At 40.7% G+C, this 20,955-nt stretch overlaps 1 protein-coding gene across 1 annotated transcript in view; it reads right to left on the bottom strand.

Annotated features, from left to right (window-relative positions):
- The window catches only part of LOC134659708 (U5 small nuclear ribonucleoprotein 200 kDa helicase), an 82,721-nt gene that overhangs the window by 23,473 nt on the left and 38,293 nt on the right, over positions 1-20,955 (bottom strand). The window contains exons 23-32 of the mRNA XM_063515400.1: positions 19,331-19,508; positions 17,114-17,220; positions 15,466-15,690; positions 13,149-13,262; positions 11,050-11,117; positions 7,632-7,812; positions 6,081-6,296; positions 4,015-4,115; positions 1,476-1,606; positions 460-599 (exon numbers count right to left, since the gene is read on the bottom strand). Of these exons, the coding sequence (XP_063371470.1) occupies positions 460-599; positions 1,476-1,606; positions 4,015-4,115; positions 6,081-6,296; positions 7,632-7,812; positions 11,050-11,117; positions 13,149-13,262; positions 15,466-15,690; positions 17,114-17,220; positions 19,331-19,508 (1,461 nt within the window). The remainder of the gene's footprint in view (positions 1-459; positions 600-1,475; positions 1,607-4,014; positions 4,116-6,080; positions 6,297-7,631; positions 7,813-11,049; positions 11,118-13,148; positions 13,263-15,465; positions 15,691-17,113; positions 17,221-19,330; positions 19,509-20,955) is intronic.

Raw genomic sequence — 20,955 nt, 5'->3', positions numbered from 1 at the left:
TTTTAGAAGTTACGGGGGGGGGGGGGGGGGGGACACACATTTTACCACTTTGGAAGTGTCTCTCGCGCAAACTATTCAGTTTAGAAAAAAATGATATTAGAAACCTCAATATCATTTTTGAAGACCTATCCATAGATACCCCACACGTATGGGTTTGATGAAAAAAAAATTTTTGAGTTTCAGTTCGAAGTATGGGGAACCCCAAAAATGTATTGTTTTTTTTCTATTTTTGTGTGAAAATCTTAATGCGGTTCACAGAATACATCTACTTACCAAGTTTCAACAGTATAGTTCTTATAGTTTCGGAGAAAAGTGGCTGTGACATACGGACGGACAGACAGACGGACAGACGGACAGACGGACAGACAGACAGACATGACGAATCTATAAGGGTTCCGTTTTTTGCCATTTGGCTACGGAACCCTAAAAACGAACTATAGTAGTTGCCTATTAACTGACCTGTATGTGTAGTTCGAGTGGCAGCGGTCTCACGCTAGGGTGGAAGTTGAAAGTTGCATTGGAGTTGCAGCCGAGCCACTGCGCAACGTCGCGCGCGTCCGCTAGGGGGAGCGACAGAGCCACTATTCGGATCTGACGACCTGTAAACAAGAATGTACTTATAAATCATTGTCACACTACATTTCTAAAGCCTTGACAATAGAGTGGATAATTATCCCAGGTATGGATGGTGCTATATTTATTTTCTTTGAAATCTTTGATAGTAAAAAGTAATGATTTGGGTGTTTTTTATATTTTTGGTTTTAAAGGACAATGTGCAGTGGGAGTTAAGTTAAGAAAAAAAACCGGCCAAGTGCGAGTCGGACTCGCGCACGGAGGGTTCCGCACCATCAACAAAAAATAGAGCAAAACACGCAAAAAAACGGTGACCCATCCAAGTACTGGCCCCGCCCGACGTTGCTTAACTTCGGTCAAAAATCACGTTTGTTGTATGGGAGCCCCACTTAAATCTTTATTTTATTCTGTTTTTAGTATTTGTTGTTATAGCGGCAACAGAAATACATCTGTGAAAATTTCAACTGTCTAGCTATCACGGTTCGTGAGATACAGCCTGGTGACAGGCGAAAGGACGGACGGACGGACGGACGAACAGCGGAGTCTTAGTAATAGTATCCCGTTTTTACCCTTTGGGTACGGAACCCTAAAAAAAGACGATTGTAGTACTTACTTTTTGACGACTGGTCTGGCCTAGTGGGTAGTGACTCTGCCTGTTAAGCCACGGTCCTGGGTTCGAATCCCGGTAAGGGCATTTATTTGTGTGATGTGCACAGATATTTGTTCCTGAGTCTTGGATGTTTTCTATGTATTTATGTATTTGTATATTATATATATCGTTGTCTGAGTACCCACATCACAAGCCTTCTTGAGCTTACTGTGGGGCTTAGTCACCGAATAGGGACACCGATTGCACACTCTTGCGCACTTTCTAACAACGATAAAGGTTGCAGTAGACTCACCGATCTGTGAGGATATGTACCGCATCCGGGAGCAGACCACCTCCAACACTGGCCCTTCGTCTCCCCCGAGCAGCTGCAGCGCATCCACGATGAATAGGGACACCGATTGCACACTCTTGCGCACTTTCCATCTAACAACAAAAAAAAAAGGTTAAGACGAAACAGGAGCTGAAACCTAGTCCATCCACTGGGCCTTACTGAAAATCAGCGTCGCGGAGTGTGCCATGTGGCTCATACCGTGACACCTAGCTGTGTGAGGACCATTTAGCGCAACCTCTTATTTTGTGTTCTCTTTTGTTAATTTTTAAGTTTGTTATTGTGCTAATAAATGCTTTTTCTTTCTTTCTTTCTAAATTTAAATATTTTAGGTAAATATACCCGTCTCGCTAACGGAAGCGGCTAAAACTAGTGCGATAAGGACAAGGCGAAAAACCTGAGTAAAAATCTCAAAAATCGAGGTTTCGTACTCGACTGTTTCCTCCTCCAAAACTTAACCAATCGTAACCAAATTTGGAAATCTAAATGATTATGAAATTATCTTTGTCGGACCGTTTTGGCTAATTGATATCAGTTTTGAATACCACGCCTCTCATTGCGGCTTAGTCAATTAGGCCATTTTTGAAGGGCTCTAGCGCCTTAAAAAACAAAATAAAAAAAAGCAAAACGGTCCGACACAGATATTGACAATATTAATCTGTGTTGAAAAAATCATTGATATAGCTTCAAAACCCACGGAGGAAACAGTCGAGTACGTTTGTATGGAGAAATGACCACTCCCGTTGGCTTTTAACACATTCAGTGCCGAAAGACTATCGGGTATTTTATGATTTCGTTCCCAGGCCGGACGACCCGATAGTCGGGATCGTGGTACTACAGCTTTATATGACGAAATTTTTGTGGCCTGGCGCAGATGTCTTGTTTGACTGGGTGGCAATGATTGTGTTAAAGAAACTATAGTTATCTGATCTTACTGATTAATTTGCCTATATTTCTATTGTATAGTTGCTTTATATCTTTCTACTTCTTTCAAATTTTTGGTGTATTTTCCCCATTCCTTTTTGCGTAATATATGTATGTTTATCCGATAAGTTTTGTATGTATTTACATCCTTTATCTTTCTGGTACCATGTTGTACATTTTGCTGCATTTGTCACCCTATTTTCACTCTCTCCTCTCATGGGTGTTTTACATATATAAGTATGTATATTGTCGCCTAGCGCCCATAGTACAAGCTTTGCTTAGTTTGGGGCTAATTTGATCTGTGTAAGATGTACCCTAATATTTATTTATTTAGCTATAGCGACCCGCCCCGGCTTCGCACGGGTTAACAAATAATACATAAACCTTCCTCTTGAATCACTCTATGTATTAAACAAACCGCATCAAAATCCGTTGCGTAGTTTTAAAGATCTAAGCATACATAGGGACAGAATATCTGGGTGACCGAGCTTCGCTCGGAAAACATATAAAAACTCGAAAATGCGCGTTTTCCCAGAGATAAGACCTAGCTAGATCGATTTTTCGCCCCCGAAAACCCCCATATAGCAAATTTCATCGAAATCGTTAGAGCCGTGTCCGAGATCCCCGAAATATATATATATAAATAAACAAGAATTGCTCGTTTAAAGGTATTAGATTAGATACAGCAGGAAGCAACTTTGTTTTATACTATGTAGTGATATAAGGTGTGGGCAGGGGGGGGGGGGGGGGAGGGCAAGGCACATCTGCCGAATGCACCCAGAGCGCTGGGCCAAATTAGCCCCGGACTGGATCCCACAGGATGGATCTCGGGGCAAAGGAAGACCCAAACGGAGATGGCGGAATTCTGTGCGGAGTGGCGGGAGTGTGCATTGGACAGAGTCAAGTGGCGGGAAAGAGGGGAGGCCTTTGCCCAGCAGTGGAACACGCTAATAGGCTAATTACGACGAAAAACGAAAAGCCAAACTTTATTTTAGTTCTTGTCAGTGGTAGGTAGAAACTTTCACTTCGGCAAAATAAACACATTTTCTAGTAGTTGTAAACCATAATTACCTTGGTAGTATTCTTTGTTTTATTTTGTAAGATTGTAGTTTATTGTTTTTTTTATTCATCATGTAATCACGTTTATTTTCTTTTGTGTTTTGCACTGATACTAGTGTTTTAGGAGATAATTCTTATACAAATAATGGACTTGTTATTTTATCAGCACGTGTTGTACGACATGGCCTTATGTCATCATGACATCTCACCGGCAGATAGATGGCGCTGATGCCCGTCCACTTCCCACCGCTAAGGCGCGTTCGGTTTTATGATGGGGCCGTGTCGTACAGCTGCGTTTCGTTTCGTTTCGTGACCCACAAATGGCCTCGCCGGAAGATCAGCGCTAACTTCTGGGTTAGCATTATGCTGAGGCGGGACCATTTCGTGGTAAACTATGTATTTATATTATGTTTAATTTTCTCTGTTTGTTGTGTACTTGTGTATGTTATAGTTTATCACGAATAAATGCGATGATTATGATTATTATGATTATAATAAAAAAAAAATAGTAGGGTCTAACCTGCGCGATAGCACGTCCCATTTTTCAGCGGTCGTGATGATGATCTGTCCCCTGTTCAACAGCTTGTGGTCCGTGGCCGTCTCGCCCGTTAGTTGCACCACCTGTTCAAAAATATTGTATTGGGCCATTTTAACCTCGTTAAGACCTAGGGTAATTTTGGTGCCGTTGAATTTAGAACTTTCTTTTATTTCTATATGAGTTCTAAACTCGAATTTAATTTGTACTTGTACAATTACACGGGGACTTACGAGGTTAAGTTGTCCCCTACACTTTTTTTTTAATTTGTGAATTTCTATGTTATCTCTACTCAGAATCACGAGCTCTTTCTATCTTAATAGGAGAAACAAAGTGTCCCAAAGTTTTTTTCCCATTCCGTTACCATTTTTCATAGACTTTGTAATCTTTGTATGGCGGTCAAAGTGAATGGAAATTTTGGGACACTTTTTATCTCCTATTAGGATCAAAAGAGCTCATGATTCTGAGTAGAAATAACATAAAAAATCCCAATTTTGAAAAAAAGTGTAGGGAACAACTTTAAATAAAATGGCCCTATTACAGTTTCATTCACGAATGGAATGAACGAAACTTTCCTTGTATGAGTGACACCTGTGTCGGTATAGTCAGAGCCAACATTTTATTAACGTGATACACACATACATATTTTCATTCACTCATTCATTCCGTTCGTGCCAGCTCTCGTGAATCGACCTGTGCCCTGTTTATCAAAAGCTTGTAACTTGTAATACAATGGGAAGTAATAAATAATAGTACTAGGTACAGAAGATTCACTCTTTAACAAATCGCGTCTATTACGACAGATATGGCCGCTAGGTGGCGCAAGCGCGAGCAGGCGTCCGTTCCGTAGCGGTGCGCGGCAACTACTATGGCTAGACACCAGAATTGGTGTGGGCCGCATGTACTTGTAGCGACGCGACAACATCGCGGAGTGAGCCACGCCTGGTTATAGTGTGATTACGGGCATCGTTTGTTCTTTGACTAGATACGACACGAACAATCTTGATGTAGACACATATTCTGTGTCATAGTATAAGTTAACATGATGCGACTGACCTTCAGGTTGAACCCGTCAGGGGTGGCGAACTTATGGTACCAGTCAGCGAAGACTATCAACTATACTTCGTTTTTTTAGCATTAGAAATTTGGTAAACAATCTTGACATGTCTTTTAATTGAAAAACACATTTTAAAAATAAGTTATGGTAAATATGTAACAATTATGAATCTAATACGATCTTTTATAGTCTTCTGCTTTCGTAAGTAATAGTTATTGATTTTTAAAAAGTGTTTTTCAATTAAAAGACATGTCAAAATCGCTTACCTTCTTTCAAGTTCTTTCTAATGCTAAAAAAACGAACTATAGTGCGTTCACGCTCCCCGCGACGTTGCTCGACAGTATGCTTGCCTAGTACGTCACCAGACATATTTAGCCTACATTTTTTGTATAGTTAGCATTAGCAATATGTTACTGACCTTCAGGTTGAACCCGTCAGGGGTGGCGAACTTATGGTACCAGTCTGAGAACACTATATCAGCCAGCGCCTCCTTGGGCAGCAGATACACGACTCTGCCCGCGGCGTTGCTCGACAGTATACTTGCCTAGTACGTCACCAGACATATTTAGCCTACATTTTTTGTATAGTTAGCATTATCAATATGTTACTGACCTTCAGGTTGAACCCGTCAGGGGTGGCGAACTTATGGTACCAGTCTGAGAACACAATGTCAGCCAGCGCGTCCTTGGGCAGCAGATACACGACTCTGCCCGCGGCGTTGCTCGCGAGCAGCCGCAGTAGCGCCAGCTCGGCGATCACGGACCATTATTTGCACCTATATAAAGCAATAAGTGACTAACCTTCAGGTTGAACCCGTCAGGGGTAGCGAACTTATGGTACCAGTCTGAGAACACAATGTCAGCCAGCGCGTCCTTGGGCAGCAGATACACGACTCTGCCCGCGGCGTTGCTCGACAGTATACTTGCCTAGTACGTCACCAGACATATTTAGCCTACATTTTTTGTATAGTTAGCATTAGTAATATGTAACTAACCTTGAGGTTGAACCCGTCAGGGGTGGCGAACTTATGGTACCAGTCTGAGAACACTATATCAGCCAGCGCGTCCTTGGGCAGCAGATACACGACTCTGCCCGCGGCGTTGCTCGCTAGCAGCCGCAGTAGCGCCAGCTCGGCGATCACGGACTTGCCGGAGCCGGACGGCGCGCCGACGAACACGTTATCGTCCGTGTTGTACACCGCGTTGAACACCTGGACAGTGGAATTATAAATCAATCAATCAATCAATCAATCAATAATCATTTATTTCAAATAACAAAGATTCATAATACTTCACAATTTCACTAAATTAATTTTGTATTAAGCAGAAACGTCTGCGAACGATGCTATTAAGCTTCGAAATAAATGAAAAGTGGAAAAATTCACTGTCTTGGGTGGGACTTGAACCCACGGCCACTGGATCACTAGTACAGTGCTCTGCCATCTGAGCTACCAAGACCGTACCCAATTCAGCGAATATTTCCACCATATATGAGCCCTAGGGAGGCTCATAGCGACATCTACCGTAAGAGTCCTACACTTCTTAAACGGCTACCAGAGTTCCAAATCATATTGGAAATTCACCAGTAACGATGCGCTATCCCATACTAAATTAATTTTGTATATGTTTTTTTGTATGTGTTTTGTAGATGGCAGAGCACTGTACTAGTGATCCAGTGGTCGTGGGTTCAAGTCCCACCCAAGACAGTGAATTTCTCCACTTTTCATTTATTTCGAAGCTTAATAGCATCGTTCGCAGACGTTTCTGCTTAATACAAAATCAATTTAGTGAAATTATTCAACTAAGGAACGGCTAGATGGCGTGGTCAAGGAGAATAGAGAGTTACTGTCATGATAAATTATGTAGCCACAGTAAATACACTGCCATCTTTTGACAAAAGATTAAAACTGTTAGAACGCCATTTGACTTTGACCCTTATTCTTTCACTGATATGTGTTAATTTGTTAAATATTGAAATTAACGCCATCTACCCGAGGGTAGGCCAAAGGTTATGGCGCCATCGCTCGAAAAGATTGCACCATACCTTTGGCCTAGTCTCGAGTAGATGGCGTGAATTTAAATATTAACTAATTCGGAATATCGGATGATGGTAGAGCATGACGTATGAGGAAGGCGGGTCATTCGAATTATGGTTTTTGGATAATTTTAGAAGGGGTAGGGCAAAAATAGCTTCCCGCTGTCTGTCTGTCCCTATGTATGCTTAGATCAGTGGTTCCTTACCTTTTCAGTCCAGTCACCCCTATGACTAACTAGGGAACCTGATTTTACCCCTCCTCCCAATGGTAATAAAAAATTTAAACGTGTACGTTTGTTGTATTGTTATATTAGGTTAGCTTATTACCCCCGTAAAATACCAGTTTTACCCCCAGGTTGGGAACCACTGGCTTAGATCTTTAAAAGTACGCAACGGATTTTGATGCGGTTTTTTTTAATAGATAGAGTGATTCAAGAGGAAGGTTTCTGTCTAATTCGTTAACCCGTGCGAAGCCGGGGCGGGTCGCTAGTTACATATAAATAATGCATACCTGTGTTTGCACCGGGTTGAACTGTTTGAAGGTCTCTTTGTACAATTCCTCAAATCTAGGGTTCCGGAGAGCGGAGACAGGCAAAGGCTGAAGGTCCAACAGCTCGGTAGGTGGCAGATTCTTCTCAGGCAAGATTAGATGCTGGAAAGAGACGGGTAGCTGTGTCTCAGCTGCTATCCATCTGGTGACAAGGAATAATCAACTTTATTCACAAGTTGCTAGAGTTCAATGCCGTTACTCTGCCTCCTTAAAGATCGGTTTTCCTAGGATAGCGGTGCCGTCATATAGCGGCCGTCTCCATACTAAATAATACGGCTAAATATGGATGTCGTAGTATTTGTATGGAGACGGCCGCTATATGACGGCACCGCTATCCTAGGAAACCAGAGCATAAGCCAATTAGGGGTATCTAAAATCAAAATGTAATGCAAACATTTTAAATTCTTTATCTTATAATTCCATTTTCAACATTATTTGTGTTGTACACGAAAAATTAACTTTAAGTACAAAACCCTGCGTAGAGGCCGTGCGCACAATCACAGGGCCATCCGCGAAACACGAAAATCGAACGTTTGGTTTCTGCCTCTCTACCACTCTTGCATATTCGATCGATAGAGAGGCGGATAAAGAAATTTCGATTTTCGCGCTAGGCCATTTTAAACAAACCGATTTGATACATCAATGTCATAGTGAAAACTTGTGCAGAAACGGTTTAAGGCATAGTATGTATAAGTTAGGTTAGGTTAGTTAGTTAGGAGGTGCACTAGTGCTGCACTCTGGCGGCAGAAAATTGCAGTAATATTCCCTACTAGCTTTTGCCCTCGACTTCGTCTGCATGGAATTAGTAATTCGGGTAGGTTTTCTTAGATCCGATCTGATTTTTATCGATTCACCATACAAACTTCTACCCCCCTTTTCACCCCCTTAAAGGGTGATTTCTAGGATAATAACTACCCGTCCCCGAGACTCAAACTATCTCCATACCAAATTTCATCTAAATTGGTTGAGCGGTTATTGTTTGCCCATACAAATTTCCACCCCCCTTTTCACCCCCTTAAGGGGTGAGTTCTGGGATTAAAAGTATCCTATGTCCTTTCCCGGGACTTAAACTACCCCTATATCAAATTTCAACTAAATCGGTTCAGCGGTTTAAGCGTGAAGAGGTAACATACAGACAGACAGACAGAGACATTTTCGCATTTATAATATTAAGTATGGATTACTCAGTGAACGCATATAAACCATGGAAGTATTCTGTCCGCTCAATTATGACCCAACGTAAAGTATTCGATTGTAGGCGGTGCTTACAGAGTGTTCGATTGGCAACTTCAGTGCGGCCGAGATGACAGTCAGTGAGGGATGGCTAAATTGGTTTATAAAAACTACGTTTTTTTGTAATTAAAAATGTCTTCATGTGTCGTGAAGTGGTGCAGAAGTTGTTTTAGTTCATATCAAGGACAGTGGAATCACTTTTCACTTGTAGTAAACAGATAACTTCAGTAAAATTTGGAATAAACATGACGACATTTTTTCAATACTACCGTGCTAAGCTAAAACGTAACAACTGCATACGACTTTCATAACAACATACGACTTTTTAAATTGCGAGGATAATAGGGATGGTTTTATGCCAAATGAAGTAGACTATTTTATTAACTTATGATTGGTTTAGGTATTTTCTATATACAGTAGAATCCGCTTATAATGACATTGAAGGGAAGTAACAAACATGTCATACTAAGCGGATGTCATATAAAGCATAGTTGATAAACTTTTTATTTTATTTTTTCCAAATTAATCTCAAACAATTTTGTGAGAGATGAGTTTTATTAACCTTATACCAATTATCAACTTTCACCGAGAGTAAAAACTAAAACAATTTAAACGCCACAGACGTCCTCGCAGGGAAACATATGGGGCCGGCCACGAAAACCAGCGAATTTGTCAGTATAACCGGACATAATTCCATAAAAATAGTATTTATAGGTCGAAGTTATCTTATCCGACTTTGTCACAAAGAATTTCATATGAAAACCAAACTTCGCACAGTAATTGCGTCATAGTAAGCGGTTGGTCAGTATAAGTCATAATAAACGGATTCCACTGTAATTATAAATGTATATTACTTTCCATTCAAATTCCCACAATATGCTATTCGCAGAGAACTATGGAAAAAAGCTGTCCAATTAGAGAGACATGAAATTGAGTGGATGCCTGGCAAGATATATAATGTTCTATTCATGAGATAACCCGTGAGATAATCATATCCGGTCTCCTATATGTAGATACATTTTTTCTATCACGCTTTCACTGAATTAATTTAACAAATACACACATTATCTCAAAATGTTGATCATTTTAATCCACCCTCTACTGTCACATATATGTAGGTTCTCTCTCAAGCCATTTCCGTCAGTAGAAAAGAGCGGCGAATTTAGAAAATGTAAGCGCGCGAACGGTTATGGTCCCATACAAAATTGTAATTATGCGCCTTTTTCTACTGACAAACTTGCTTGACCGGCTATATACATATAAAATATTTCCATTGGAACTGAAAGTGGGGATTTATTGTGACTCCGCCTGTTCAAATGTTTTTGACCCGATTCGTGTACCTACCCATGTAAATTTTGCAGGCTGTATAGCCTGTCCGATTTCTAAGATCAAGTTCGCCATACATTTACTATGGCGTACTTGATCTTAGAAAAACGGACAGACTATACCAGTACGGCTACCATCAGTTTGGCACTGACAAACGCCGTCGAGAACGTAATTTACTTTCTATACATCTCGCTCGTACTCGCATATTAGTGCAAACGAGATGTATAGAAAGTAAATTACGTTCTCGATAGCGTAAATGTCAGTTTTGACACTGTCAGTGACTCATGGTACGGGCTCTGAACGTGACTTCGCACTGCCATACAGATTGATAATAAAATATACAAAATACTTATTATAGCGGAATACATTTATACAACAATGAATATTTAATTATGTTGAGTTAGTCTGTCATTTAATTTCATAACAACATTTTAACTAAGTAGTTATCTTTTAATCTGCATTAAATTATTATACGTGAATTATTTGACTGGTTCTTCAATGTATGGCATAAACCTATCCCTGTCCAAGTCATATTCTGATCAAATATGAACCGCGAATTCTCAGCGGCCAGTACGTACAGCAAGAAGGTTATTAGCGGATTAATGTCGCTGATTGGTAGTTATTGACATTATATGCATTTCATCTACACTTAGCTGTGTACGTTAGTGTAATAGAGACAGGCTCTGTAAACGTATCGTCTTATTTAAATGTAGGCGTAATTGTGTATGTGTGCTAATTTGGCCCGAGAATTTGAACGGTAATGTTCCCAAAGGCGGTTTCCAGTTATATGCTTTCACTGGGATTACTGAATTGTTTTTACCTGTCAGAGACGACTCTAAGGAAGTATTGAGGAGGTAGAGGCTCGAACACTGGCACAAACAGTTTTACCTAAAACGAAAGAAAAAACACATCACTTTAAAATACATAGGTATCTATTACCAAGGCTCGGAACCGGCTTTTTCTTCATACAAAAAATACCGGTATTATTTCGTTCTTTGGTTCATTATTTCATTTATAATGGGACAATCTAATAATACGAAGGTGTTACCTAAATACATGATACATGGTACGTAAAGAGCATAAAATAATTAAAAATACTGGGCTATTTTGGGTTTTACAAAAAAACCGGTTCCGAGCCCTGCGTATTACATATACGTACATCTGGGCCATTTTATTTAAAGTTGTCCCCTACACTTTTTTTTCACAATTGGGATTTTTTATGGGGAGTTTGGCCGGATACCGGATATCCGGCCTGGACACTGGCCGAATATCCGGTATCCGGCCGCCGGATATTCGGCCGGCGGAACTATACCTATATTTTGAGTTTTGCAGGTGCGCGTCGTGCAGGTTTCGACCTGTTTCGTAGTGAACGTTCGCGCGGACACATTTCTAGGATCGTAACGAGTTTTATCATGTCATTACGTAGTAAGTTCGTTTATAGTTACAAGTGCGCGCGCGTAGTTTTGTGTAAACAAATAAGTGTATTGTGTGACATTGGTTACGTATTCATTTCTATCTACTGTGTCGTTAGCATTATGACCGTGCTTGTTTTTTAGATTCCATTTTTTACCCCAAAATGTGTTAATTTTACTATCCGGTATCCGGCCGGATAGTAGGGTATTATCCGGTATCTGGCCGGATACTAAAATAACGGCCGGATAGGCCGGATACCGGATAGTAACCGGATATCCGGTGCATCTCTAATTTCTACTCAGAATCATGAGCTCTTTTGATCCTAAAGTTTTGGTTTCCTCCGATAGCGGTGCCGTCATATAGCGGCCGTCTCCATACAAATACTACGACATCCATATTTAGCCGTATAATATAATAGTATGGAGACGGCCGCTATATGACGGCACCGCTATCCTAGGAAAACCGATCTTAATAGGAGAAAAAAAGTGTCCCAAGATTTCCATACATTTTTCGATCTTTCCATTCCGAAACCGCCATACAAAGTCTATGAAAAAAATGGTAATGGGAAAAAACCTTGGAACACTTTTTTTCTCCTATTAGGATAGAAAGAGCTCGTGATTCTGTTCTCGTGAGTAGAAATAACATATAAATTCACAAATTAAAAAAAAGATGTAGGGGACTACTTTAAATAAAATGGCCCATCTACACTGCTGATTTCATTTTTACCTATATCCCGTTCAAGGTTTATCTTAGTGGGGACATAGAGAAATATAGTAAGACAAGAGTGCTCACTCCATACATCATGGCACCAAAAAGACTATTATTTTCATAGTGGACATCTAGTATCGAGTAGCGGAATTATCAGTACTGCTACTTGGCAATAGATGTAACACCGCTGTGCTTACTTATGTGCATCATATGTTGTTGAGCATTAGACTGCGTGTTGCCATGGTAACCCATACGACTTGACAGTTCATGGACTAATAATATATCGTTCGAGAAATGGTCCTCTTAAGCGGTAATCTAAACAGAATCAGACGTGGCTCACTCTGCGATTTCGTCGCTTTGCTACAAGTAGCTAAAAGTACATCCGTTCCACACCAATTTCGGTGGCTAGCCATAAGCCGCGCGTGGCGCTGTCGCCACCTAGCGGCCATATCTGTGCTGATCGTAACAGACGCGTTTACGCGTTTTTGTTAGCGAGTGAGTCTTCTGTACCTATAGTTCGTTTTTTTTAGCATTAGAAAGAACTTGAAAGAAGATAAGCGATTTTGACATGTCTTTTAATTGAAAAATACTTTTTAAAAATCAATAACTATTACTTATGAAAGCAGAAGACTATAAAAGATCGTAAATAGATTCATGATTGTTACATATTTGCCGTAACTTATTTTTAAAATGTGTCTCTCAATTAAAAGACACATCAAGATTGTTTACCTTATTTCTAATGCTAAAAAAAAACGAACTATAGTACTATTATTTATTCTGTGACAGAATATAGGTTACCGTGTGCTCGTCCTTGCAGTACTTCTCCTTGAGCAGCAGGAACTCGTGATGCAGCACCACCTCGGAGTCCACATCCTCCACCAGGATCCAGAACGCCTCCGACTGACCGTGGATCTGTAAACATTATGCAGCATAAATGGATGGACAAAGAAGGAAATTGCTATTCTAAAGCCCCGTCTCCATATCGCGCGGCAAACCATCGAACATTGGCTCGCGCGGCAGCCGCGCGCAATGGATACCGGGTTGCCGCGCGAGCCAACTCGATGCGCCCGGTATCCATTGCGCGCGGCTGCCAATGTTCGATGGTTTGTCGCGCGATATGGAGACGGGGCTTAAGGTTGGTCACACGTTTTCGTTAGAATTTTTCTCGTCCGATGTACGAAAACGCACAAAACACCCTTTGAACGCCACGCGTATAGTGCGCGGCGCGACATCATGTGGAAATCGACCTTGTGGTATTGCACGAAGGTTAATTTTGAGTCGTAGCCGCGCGCATCGTTTAAAGATTTTGGCGGTCAAAGGCTAAAAAGTACTGTGGTAGAAGCACTTATTTTTTTTATGAATTTTCCGTAGATTTTTTTAAGAGCCTTTGAGGGCAGCTATCAGACTAGAAAATAGTCTTGGAGACCTTCCCTAACTAATTAATAATTATTGCCGATAAACATTAACAGATTTTTGACAAAAATGGATGTACTTACAGCTAATTTTGACAAAGACATTTTTAAATATCAATGTCAAACTAAGTCTAGTCTTTGGACGTCCGCCTATTTCGTAGCATCATTGTATACCATATAGCAATGATTTAAGGGCCACAAATAGTCAGTGTTGTTAGTAACTTACCTTTTCATCCCAGTGGAAATCAGGCGTGATGGTAAGCTGAACTCTAAGCGTGTTTCTCGTAATCGGCTGTATGTGTGTAGACAGCTCTAATTTCGAGAACTGGTTGATTTGTGTATCATTTCCCCAAGTGTTGCCATCCGCCTATTTCGTAGTATCATTGTATACCATATTTAAGGGCCACAAATAGTCAAAATGTTGTTAGTAACTTACCTTTTCATCCCAGTGGAAATCAGGCGTGATGGTAAGCTGAACTCTAAGCGTGCTTCTGTAATCGGCTGTATGTGTGTGGACAGCTCTAGTTTTGAGAACTGGTTGATTTGTGTATCATTTCCCCAAGTGTTGCCATCCGCCTATTTCGTAGTATCATTGTATACCATATTTAACGGCCACAAATAGTCAAAATGTTGTTAGTAACTTACCTTTTCATCCCAGTGGAAATCAGGCGTGATGGTAAGCTGAACTCTGAGCGTGCTTCTCGTAATCGGCTGTATGTGTGTGGACAGCTCTAGTTTTGAGAACTGGTTGATTTGTGTATCATTTCCCCAAGTGTTGCCATCCGCCTATTTCGTAGTATCATTGTATACCATATTTAAGGGCCACAAATAGTCAGTGTTGTTAGTAACTTACCTTTTCATCCCAGTGGAAATCAGGCGTGATGGTAAGTTGAACTCTAAGCGTGCTTCTCGTAATCGGCTGTATGTGTGTAGACAGCTCTAATTTCGAGAACTGGTCGATTTGTGTATCATTTCCCCAAGTTTTGCCATCCGCCTATTTCGTAGTATCATTGTATACCATATTTAAGGGCCACAAATAGTCAGTGTTGTTAGTAACTTACCTTTTCATCCCAGTGGAAATCAGGCGTGATGGTAAGCTGAACTCTAAGCGTGCTTCTCGTAATCGGCTGTATGTGTGTGGACAGCTCTAGTTTCGAGAACTGGTTGATTTGTGTATCATTTCCCCAAGTGTTGCCATCCGCCTATTTCGTAGTATGTTTGTATAGCATATAGCAATGATTTAAGAGCCACAAGCAGTCAGTGTTGTTAGTAACTTACCTTTTCATCCCAGTGGAAATCAGGCGTGATGGTAAGCTGCACTCTAAGCGTGCTTCTAGTAATCGGCTGTATGTGTGTAGACAGCTCTAGTTTCGGGAACTGATGGACGTATTTGTGTATCATTTCCCCAAGTGTTGCCATCCGCCTATTTCGTAGTATCATTGTATACCATATTTAAGGGCCACAAATAGTCAAAATGTTGTTAGTAACTTACCTTTTCATCCCAGTGGAAATCAGGCGTGATGGTAAGCTGAACTCTAAGCGTGCTTCTGTAATCGGCTGTATGTGTGTGGACAGCTCTAGTTTCGAGAACTGGTTGATTTGTGTATCATTTCCCCAAGTTTTGCGCCTATTTTGTAGTATGTTTGTATAGCATATAGCAATGATTTAAGAGCCACAAGCAGTCAGTGTTGTTAGTAACTTACCTTTTCATCCCAGTGGAAATCAGGCGTGATGGTAAGCTGCACTCTAAGCGTGCTTCTAGTAATCGGCTGTATGTGTGTAGACAGCTCTAGTTTCGGGAACTGATGGACGTATTTGTGTATCATTTTGCCGAGTTTCGGCGCTCGAACCAGCTCCCCTATCTCGTTCGGGCCGAGCTCGTAAAGTTTCTCCCAGGGGAAGTTCTTTTTTTCGAGTTTCTTTATCACCTGCGAGTGAAACAAACGGTTATAAGTTACAGTTTTGAATGATTCACGGTTAGTTTCTAGCATAGACTAGGAATCCTCTAGACGGGGTTTAGAGCAATTATTTCATGAAACCGATGCTGCCAAAAATACTGGGGTGCGGGGGACGAGGTGAGCGAGTCCCGTGCCGTGATTGGTCCGTTCAAAGACACGGACGTCACACAAAGACACTTTGACTCGAAAATGGAGTAAAACTACCGTATATTTGTGGCAGAGGGGGTAGCGCTACTATGCTCAGTCTGGAGGATGTCTTGTCTGTGGTTTCTAGACTTATATCGACCGGGTGGGTGTCAAAGTTGTGTAGACCGAGCGCGGTCTACACAACTTTGACACCCACCCGCTATCTTCAGTCACCCGTGAACAAGATGCATGTAACTGCGTCGAAATATCGGGAGCTCGAAAACAATACAAAAGTTAATCACGGTTCATATACCGGTCGATAAAAGTCTAGTTTTAAGTTATTTGTCAAGCGAGGAGAAATCTAAGCCTAAGCTCAGTTACACCAAAGAGAATTTGAAAAAGAGGCGGTTTGACAAATTAAATCATGTAGCCACAGTAAATTAACTGCCATATTACGACAGAAGATTAAAACTGACAGAACGCCATTTGACTTTGATCCTTGTTCCTTCACTGAAATGTGTCAATTTGTTAAGTGTCAAAAATTTACGCCATCTACTCGAGAGTAGGCCAAAGGTATGGTGCAATTCGAGCGATGGCGCCATACCTTTGGCCTACTGTCTAAATGTACTACATAATTTACCATGACAGTAACTCTCTATACACTATACTCATTGTATATAGTGAATATAGCCTCGTACCGCCCAATGTACATTAGGATGTACACTCAGTTTCGATGGAATGTCAACCTTAATTAAAAACAAACTAGGTAGCATTTCATTTGTCTCGTAAAATTTTCGAACAAATTAAATTCAACCTAATTGAAAATACAACAAGATTCCAACTTCCTTGGCTATAATTTTATATGGTGGGTGGGACGAGGCTATATGTATTAGTAACAAACAAGCAACAACGGTTGCACTCCGGGAGTGCCGATAGAAGTGAAAACTCACCTCACTATGTTACCGACGCCCGGTAACACGATACATACGTTTAGCGGAGGTATTCTATTTATTTATTATGTATTATTAACAATCTCAAATAAGATCACACTTTTTCATTGACATGTTTATTTACAAACTGCCATGACAACGTCAAATTATTTGAACTCAATTATGAGTGGCCACCTTACGGTCACGTGATCGCCTTACGCTGTCTCGAGTTTGTCATTTTTTCCCCACCTCAAAAAGTACCCAGCGCCGCTAAAGAAGTTTTCACTTCAATAACTTGTAAGAGTAGAATCGGCCAATAATATAATAAATGAGGTTACCTCCTCAGGCATCTTTCGGAACTGCCGCAGCGGTGACATGGACTGCCACATGCGTCGGTCCACCATCTTGCATAGAGCTAATGTCTTGTCCACCAACTGGGCCCAGCCTGTCAAATAATGTCATCTATTAATAAGACTGAACACGCAATTAAAGGACCATGGACAACTTTGTATGGAGCCTGGACCCAACGCCAACAGAAATGAGAGTAAGGTAATAGATATGTATTTCTATGTACTTCATTTTTTTCTATGGGTACCAATCGGAATTCCAACTGAGATATTGGTATTTTAGCCAAAATGACGTCACCCTTATTACCTAGGCAATAAAGTCCAAGTAAGTAAATTAATTGCTGCAGGGTAGATGTTCGCGCACCGCCGGGCGAGCACACCGAATGATTTGCCGCGCTCGCCCGGTGGTGGACTCTATTGCCTAGGTAATAAGGGTGACGTCATTTTGACTAAAATACCAAATTCTCAGTTCTGCAATGGAATTCTGCTTGGTGCCCATAGAATGAAATGAAGTACAGAAAAATACCTATCTAATGACCTAACTCTCAACTCTGTTGGTTTTGGGGCAATTTTGACGCACAGTCCTTTATATATTGGCTAAAATCTATCAAAAATTGTAAGTGTTCAATGCAGTCTTTCATAGAATTTTAATAACAAAACTTCCGTGAGACACAGACAGTAAATATATTAAAAACGGGTCTCTCACGTATACTTACGTTGACTTAAAATACGTGAGTGACCCGTTATAAGTTTGGTATCAGCGTAATTCGTCCCATTCGTTTTTCGTTCATTTCTTATGTCCGTCTCATTCTGTGTTCGTCACTCATTCTTTATTCGTCTCGATCGCTATATGTCCCTATCGTCTTAAGTACAACCTGTCTCTTTCTTAACAAGTCTTTTTCGTTTTTCGTCACGGTCTTCCTAGGACTCATTCTTTCTTATTCCCTTTCGATTTTTGTCTCATTCACTTATTCGTCTCATTTTTTTTCATGCATTCGTTATTAGTCACATTCGTGATTAGTCTCATTCATTTTCAGTCTAATTCTAAGTTCGTTACATTCGTTTTGCGTCTCGGTCACTATTTGTAACAATCTTTTTCCGTCAATCTTATTTTTTTTTTAATTATATCTTATTGACCGAGTGATCGTCATAATTTCATGTAATTTCGTAGTAGTCTGACATTTAAAATAACACTTTGAATTCTGACAGTTCATTTGCTTGGAAATGCTAAGGAGGTATGACTCTATTTATACAATCTGCGTACTTAATATTAAGACCTACTAGTACGGGACGATTAGCGAACGTGCCCAAAAAAGAACGGAACGAGTTACCATTAAAGACAAAAAAAGAGTGAGACGAATAACGAAAGTGACTAAAGATAAAGTGCGAATGATACCAAAAAAGAGAGACACAAACAAAGACATAGTCCTAGGAAGACCGTGACGAAAAACGAAAAAGACTTGTTAAGAAAGAGACAGGTTACATAATTGTACTTAAGACGATAGGGACATATAGCGATCGAGACGAATAAAGAATGAGTGACGAACACAGAATGAGACGGACATAAGAAATGAACGAAAAACGAATGGGACGAATTACGCTGATACCATAAGTTTTTAATATATTTAAATTTAATAAAATCGGAATTTAACATTTTGAACGCCAAGTATACCTAAAGTCATTGTCACTCATAGATGGTAGGATCCCATAGACGTCCTATACGCGTGCGTCCGTGAGGGACAAAACATACGCTATGCCAAGTTATGTCAATGAATGTATGTATGTACCAGGGATGTTGCGAACATCCGCATCCGCATCCGCAACCGCGGAACTTCCGCATTATTTTCAACATCCGCATCCGTTAAAAATCGATGCGGAGTTTAATGCGGATGCGGATGTGGAACAGGTCGGTACAGGAACGTCTTAGCATCGGCGTAAGTCCTAGACTGCTAGGTAATTTAGTCATTAGCCAAAAAAACCTATTAGAAATGAGCAGTCAAGCGTGATTGGGACTTAATGTATGAACGCTCCGACTCGCACTTGGCCGGTTTTTTGAAATAAAATTCACTAAAATGTAATAATATATGACGTTTTTTATGTACCTATCTTGACATCCGCATCCGCGGATGTGAGCCTTTAAAAATCCGCATCCGCATCCGCGGATGTCAAAAAATCGGCATCCGCGACATCCCTGGTATGTACATGTACCTCTGTGCAGCACAATCTCGAAGATGGCCCGCAGCAGGCGACTGGCGGACTGCGTGACGTACACCATGTCCGCCATTAGGGCAAAGCCTTCTAGTTTCAACTGCGATATGTACGCTTGTAGCAGCACGTTCACTTTGGCTGACGGTTCTTCGATACTTTCCTTTATTGGGATTGGTACCTGAGTACAAAATTAAGTTTTTAAACTTAGAATAAATTTATAAGTGGAAAAATTACTGTCTTGGGTGAGACTTGAACTCACGGCCTCTGGATCGATATTCCAGTGCTCTGCCATCTGAGCCACCAAGACCTCATCCATAGCCAGCAAATCTTTCCACCATATTATGGGTGTAGGGGACCCTAGCGACATCTACCGTAAGAGCGTTACACTTCTTAATAGCATCGGTCTGCTTGTAAATAATTAAAAAAATTAAGTTTTTGGCATAAATTTAATTTTTGGTACACTCAGCAGCAGAAGTTGCTAAGCGGGCGACGTATTCAAAATTACCTTGACACGCTCGTATTCTCTTAACAATAAAGTCGCGTCAAGATCATTTTGAACACCTCGCCCGCTTAGCAACTTCTGCTGCTGACTGTACAAGCTTTTATCGCTGACAATTCTAAAAATCCTAAACACAATTAGGTTGCGTTGTTTCATCACAGAGTTCCTATGGCTACCTCCAATCTCCATCATCAGAACAGCTCAATAGTACCAAAATATTGCATTGTCACCCGACTTACAAATGCAAATTTTCAGTACAATCGGAAATCAAATCAAATCGGAAAAGTGGGTCAAATTTAGCTTACAAGATTTGACCCACACTAGCTAACATACTAACATGGCAATTTAAGTAAATGCTTGTAAAAAACTTACTCTTTCCATTAGCTTATGTAACTCCAACTTTTCTTCTTCCCTAACAGTAATATTCCTGAATTCAGCCGACAGAGAAAAGGCCTGGTGACAGACAGACAGACGGACAGCGGAGTCTTAGTAATAGGGTCACGTTTTTATCCCTTTGGTACGGAACTCCAAAAAACAACTTGGCAGGTAAAAAGCCACTCTTACACTTATGGGGCGAATTATTGAGACTGTAACCGACTAATATGCGAAAAAATCTTACTCTTTCCATTAGCTTATGTAACTCCAACTTTTCTTCTTCCCTAACGGTAATATTCCTGAATTCAGCCGACAGAGAGAATACTCTAAACAGCTCGATCTCCCCTAGCGTAGGTTTTAGTAGCTGGTTGTAGGACTGCATGGTTTCGTAAGTGCAGTAGAAATACACTTATGGGGGGAATTATTGAGACTGTAACAGACTAAAAAACTTACTCTTTCCATTAGCTTATGTAACTCCAGTTTCTCTTCTTCTCTAACGGTGATATTCCTGAATTCAGCCGACAGAGAGAATACTCTAAACAGCTCGATTTCCCCTAGCGTAGGTTTCAGTAGTTGGTTGTATGACTGCATAGTTTTGTGTGCAGTTTATTGAGACTATAACCGACTAATATATGAAAAAAAAACTTACTCTTTCCATTAGCTTATGTAACTCCAGTTTCTCTTCTTCTCTAACGGTAATATTCCTGAATTCAGCCGACAGAGAGAACACCCTAAACAGCTCGATCTCTCC

The sequence above is a fragment of the Cydia amplana genome, chromosome 25, assembly GCF_948474715.1.
Source record: "Cydia amplana chromosome 25, ilCydAmpl1.1, whole genome shotgun sequence".
Classification (NCBI taxonomy): Eukaryota; Metazoa; Arthropoda; class Insecta; order Lepidoptera; family Tortricidae; genus Cydia; species Cydia amplana.
Note: the sequence above shows the minus strand (reverse complement) of the source record. Positions and strands in the feature narration are given on the sequence as shown.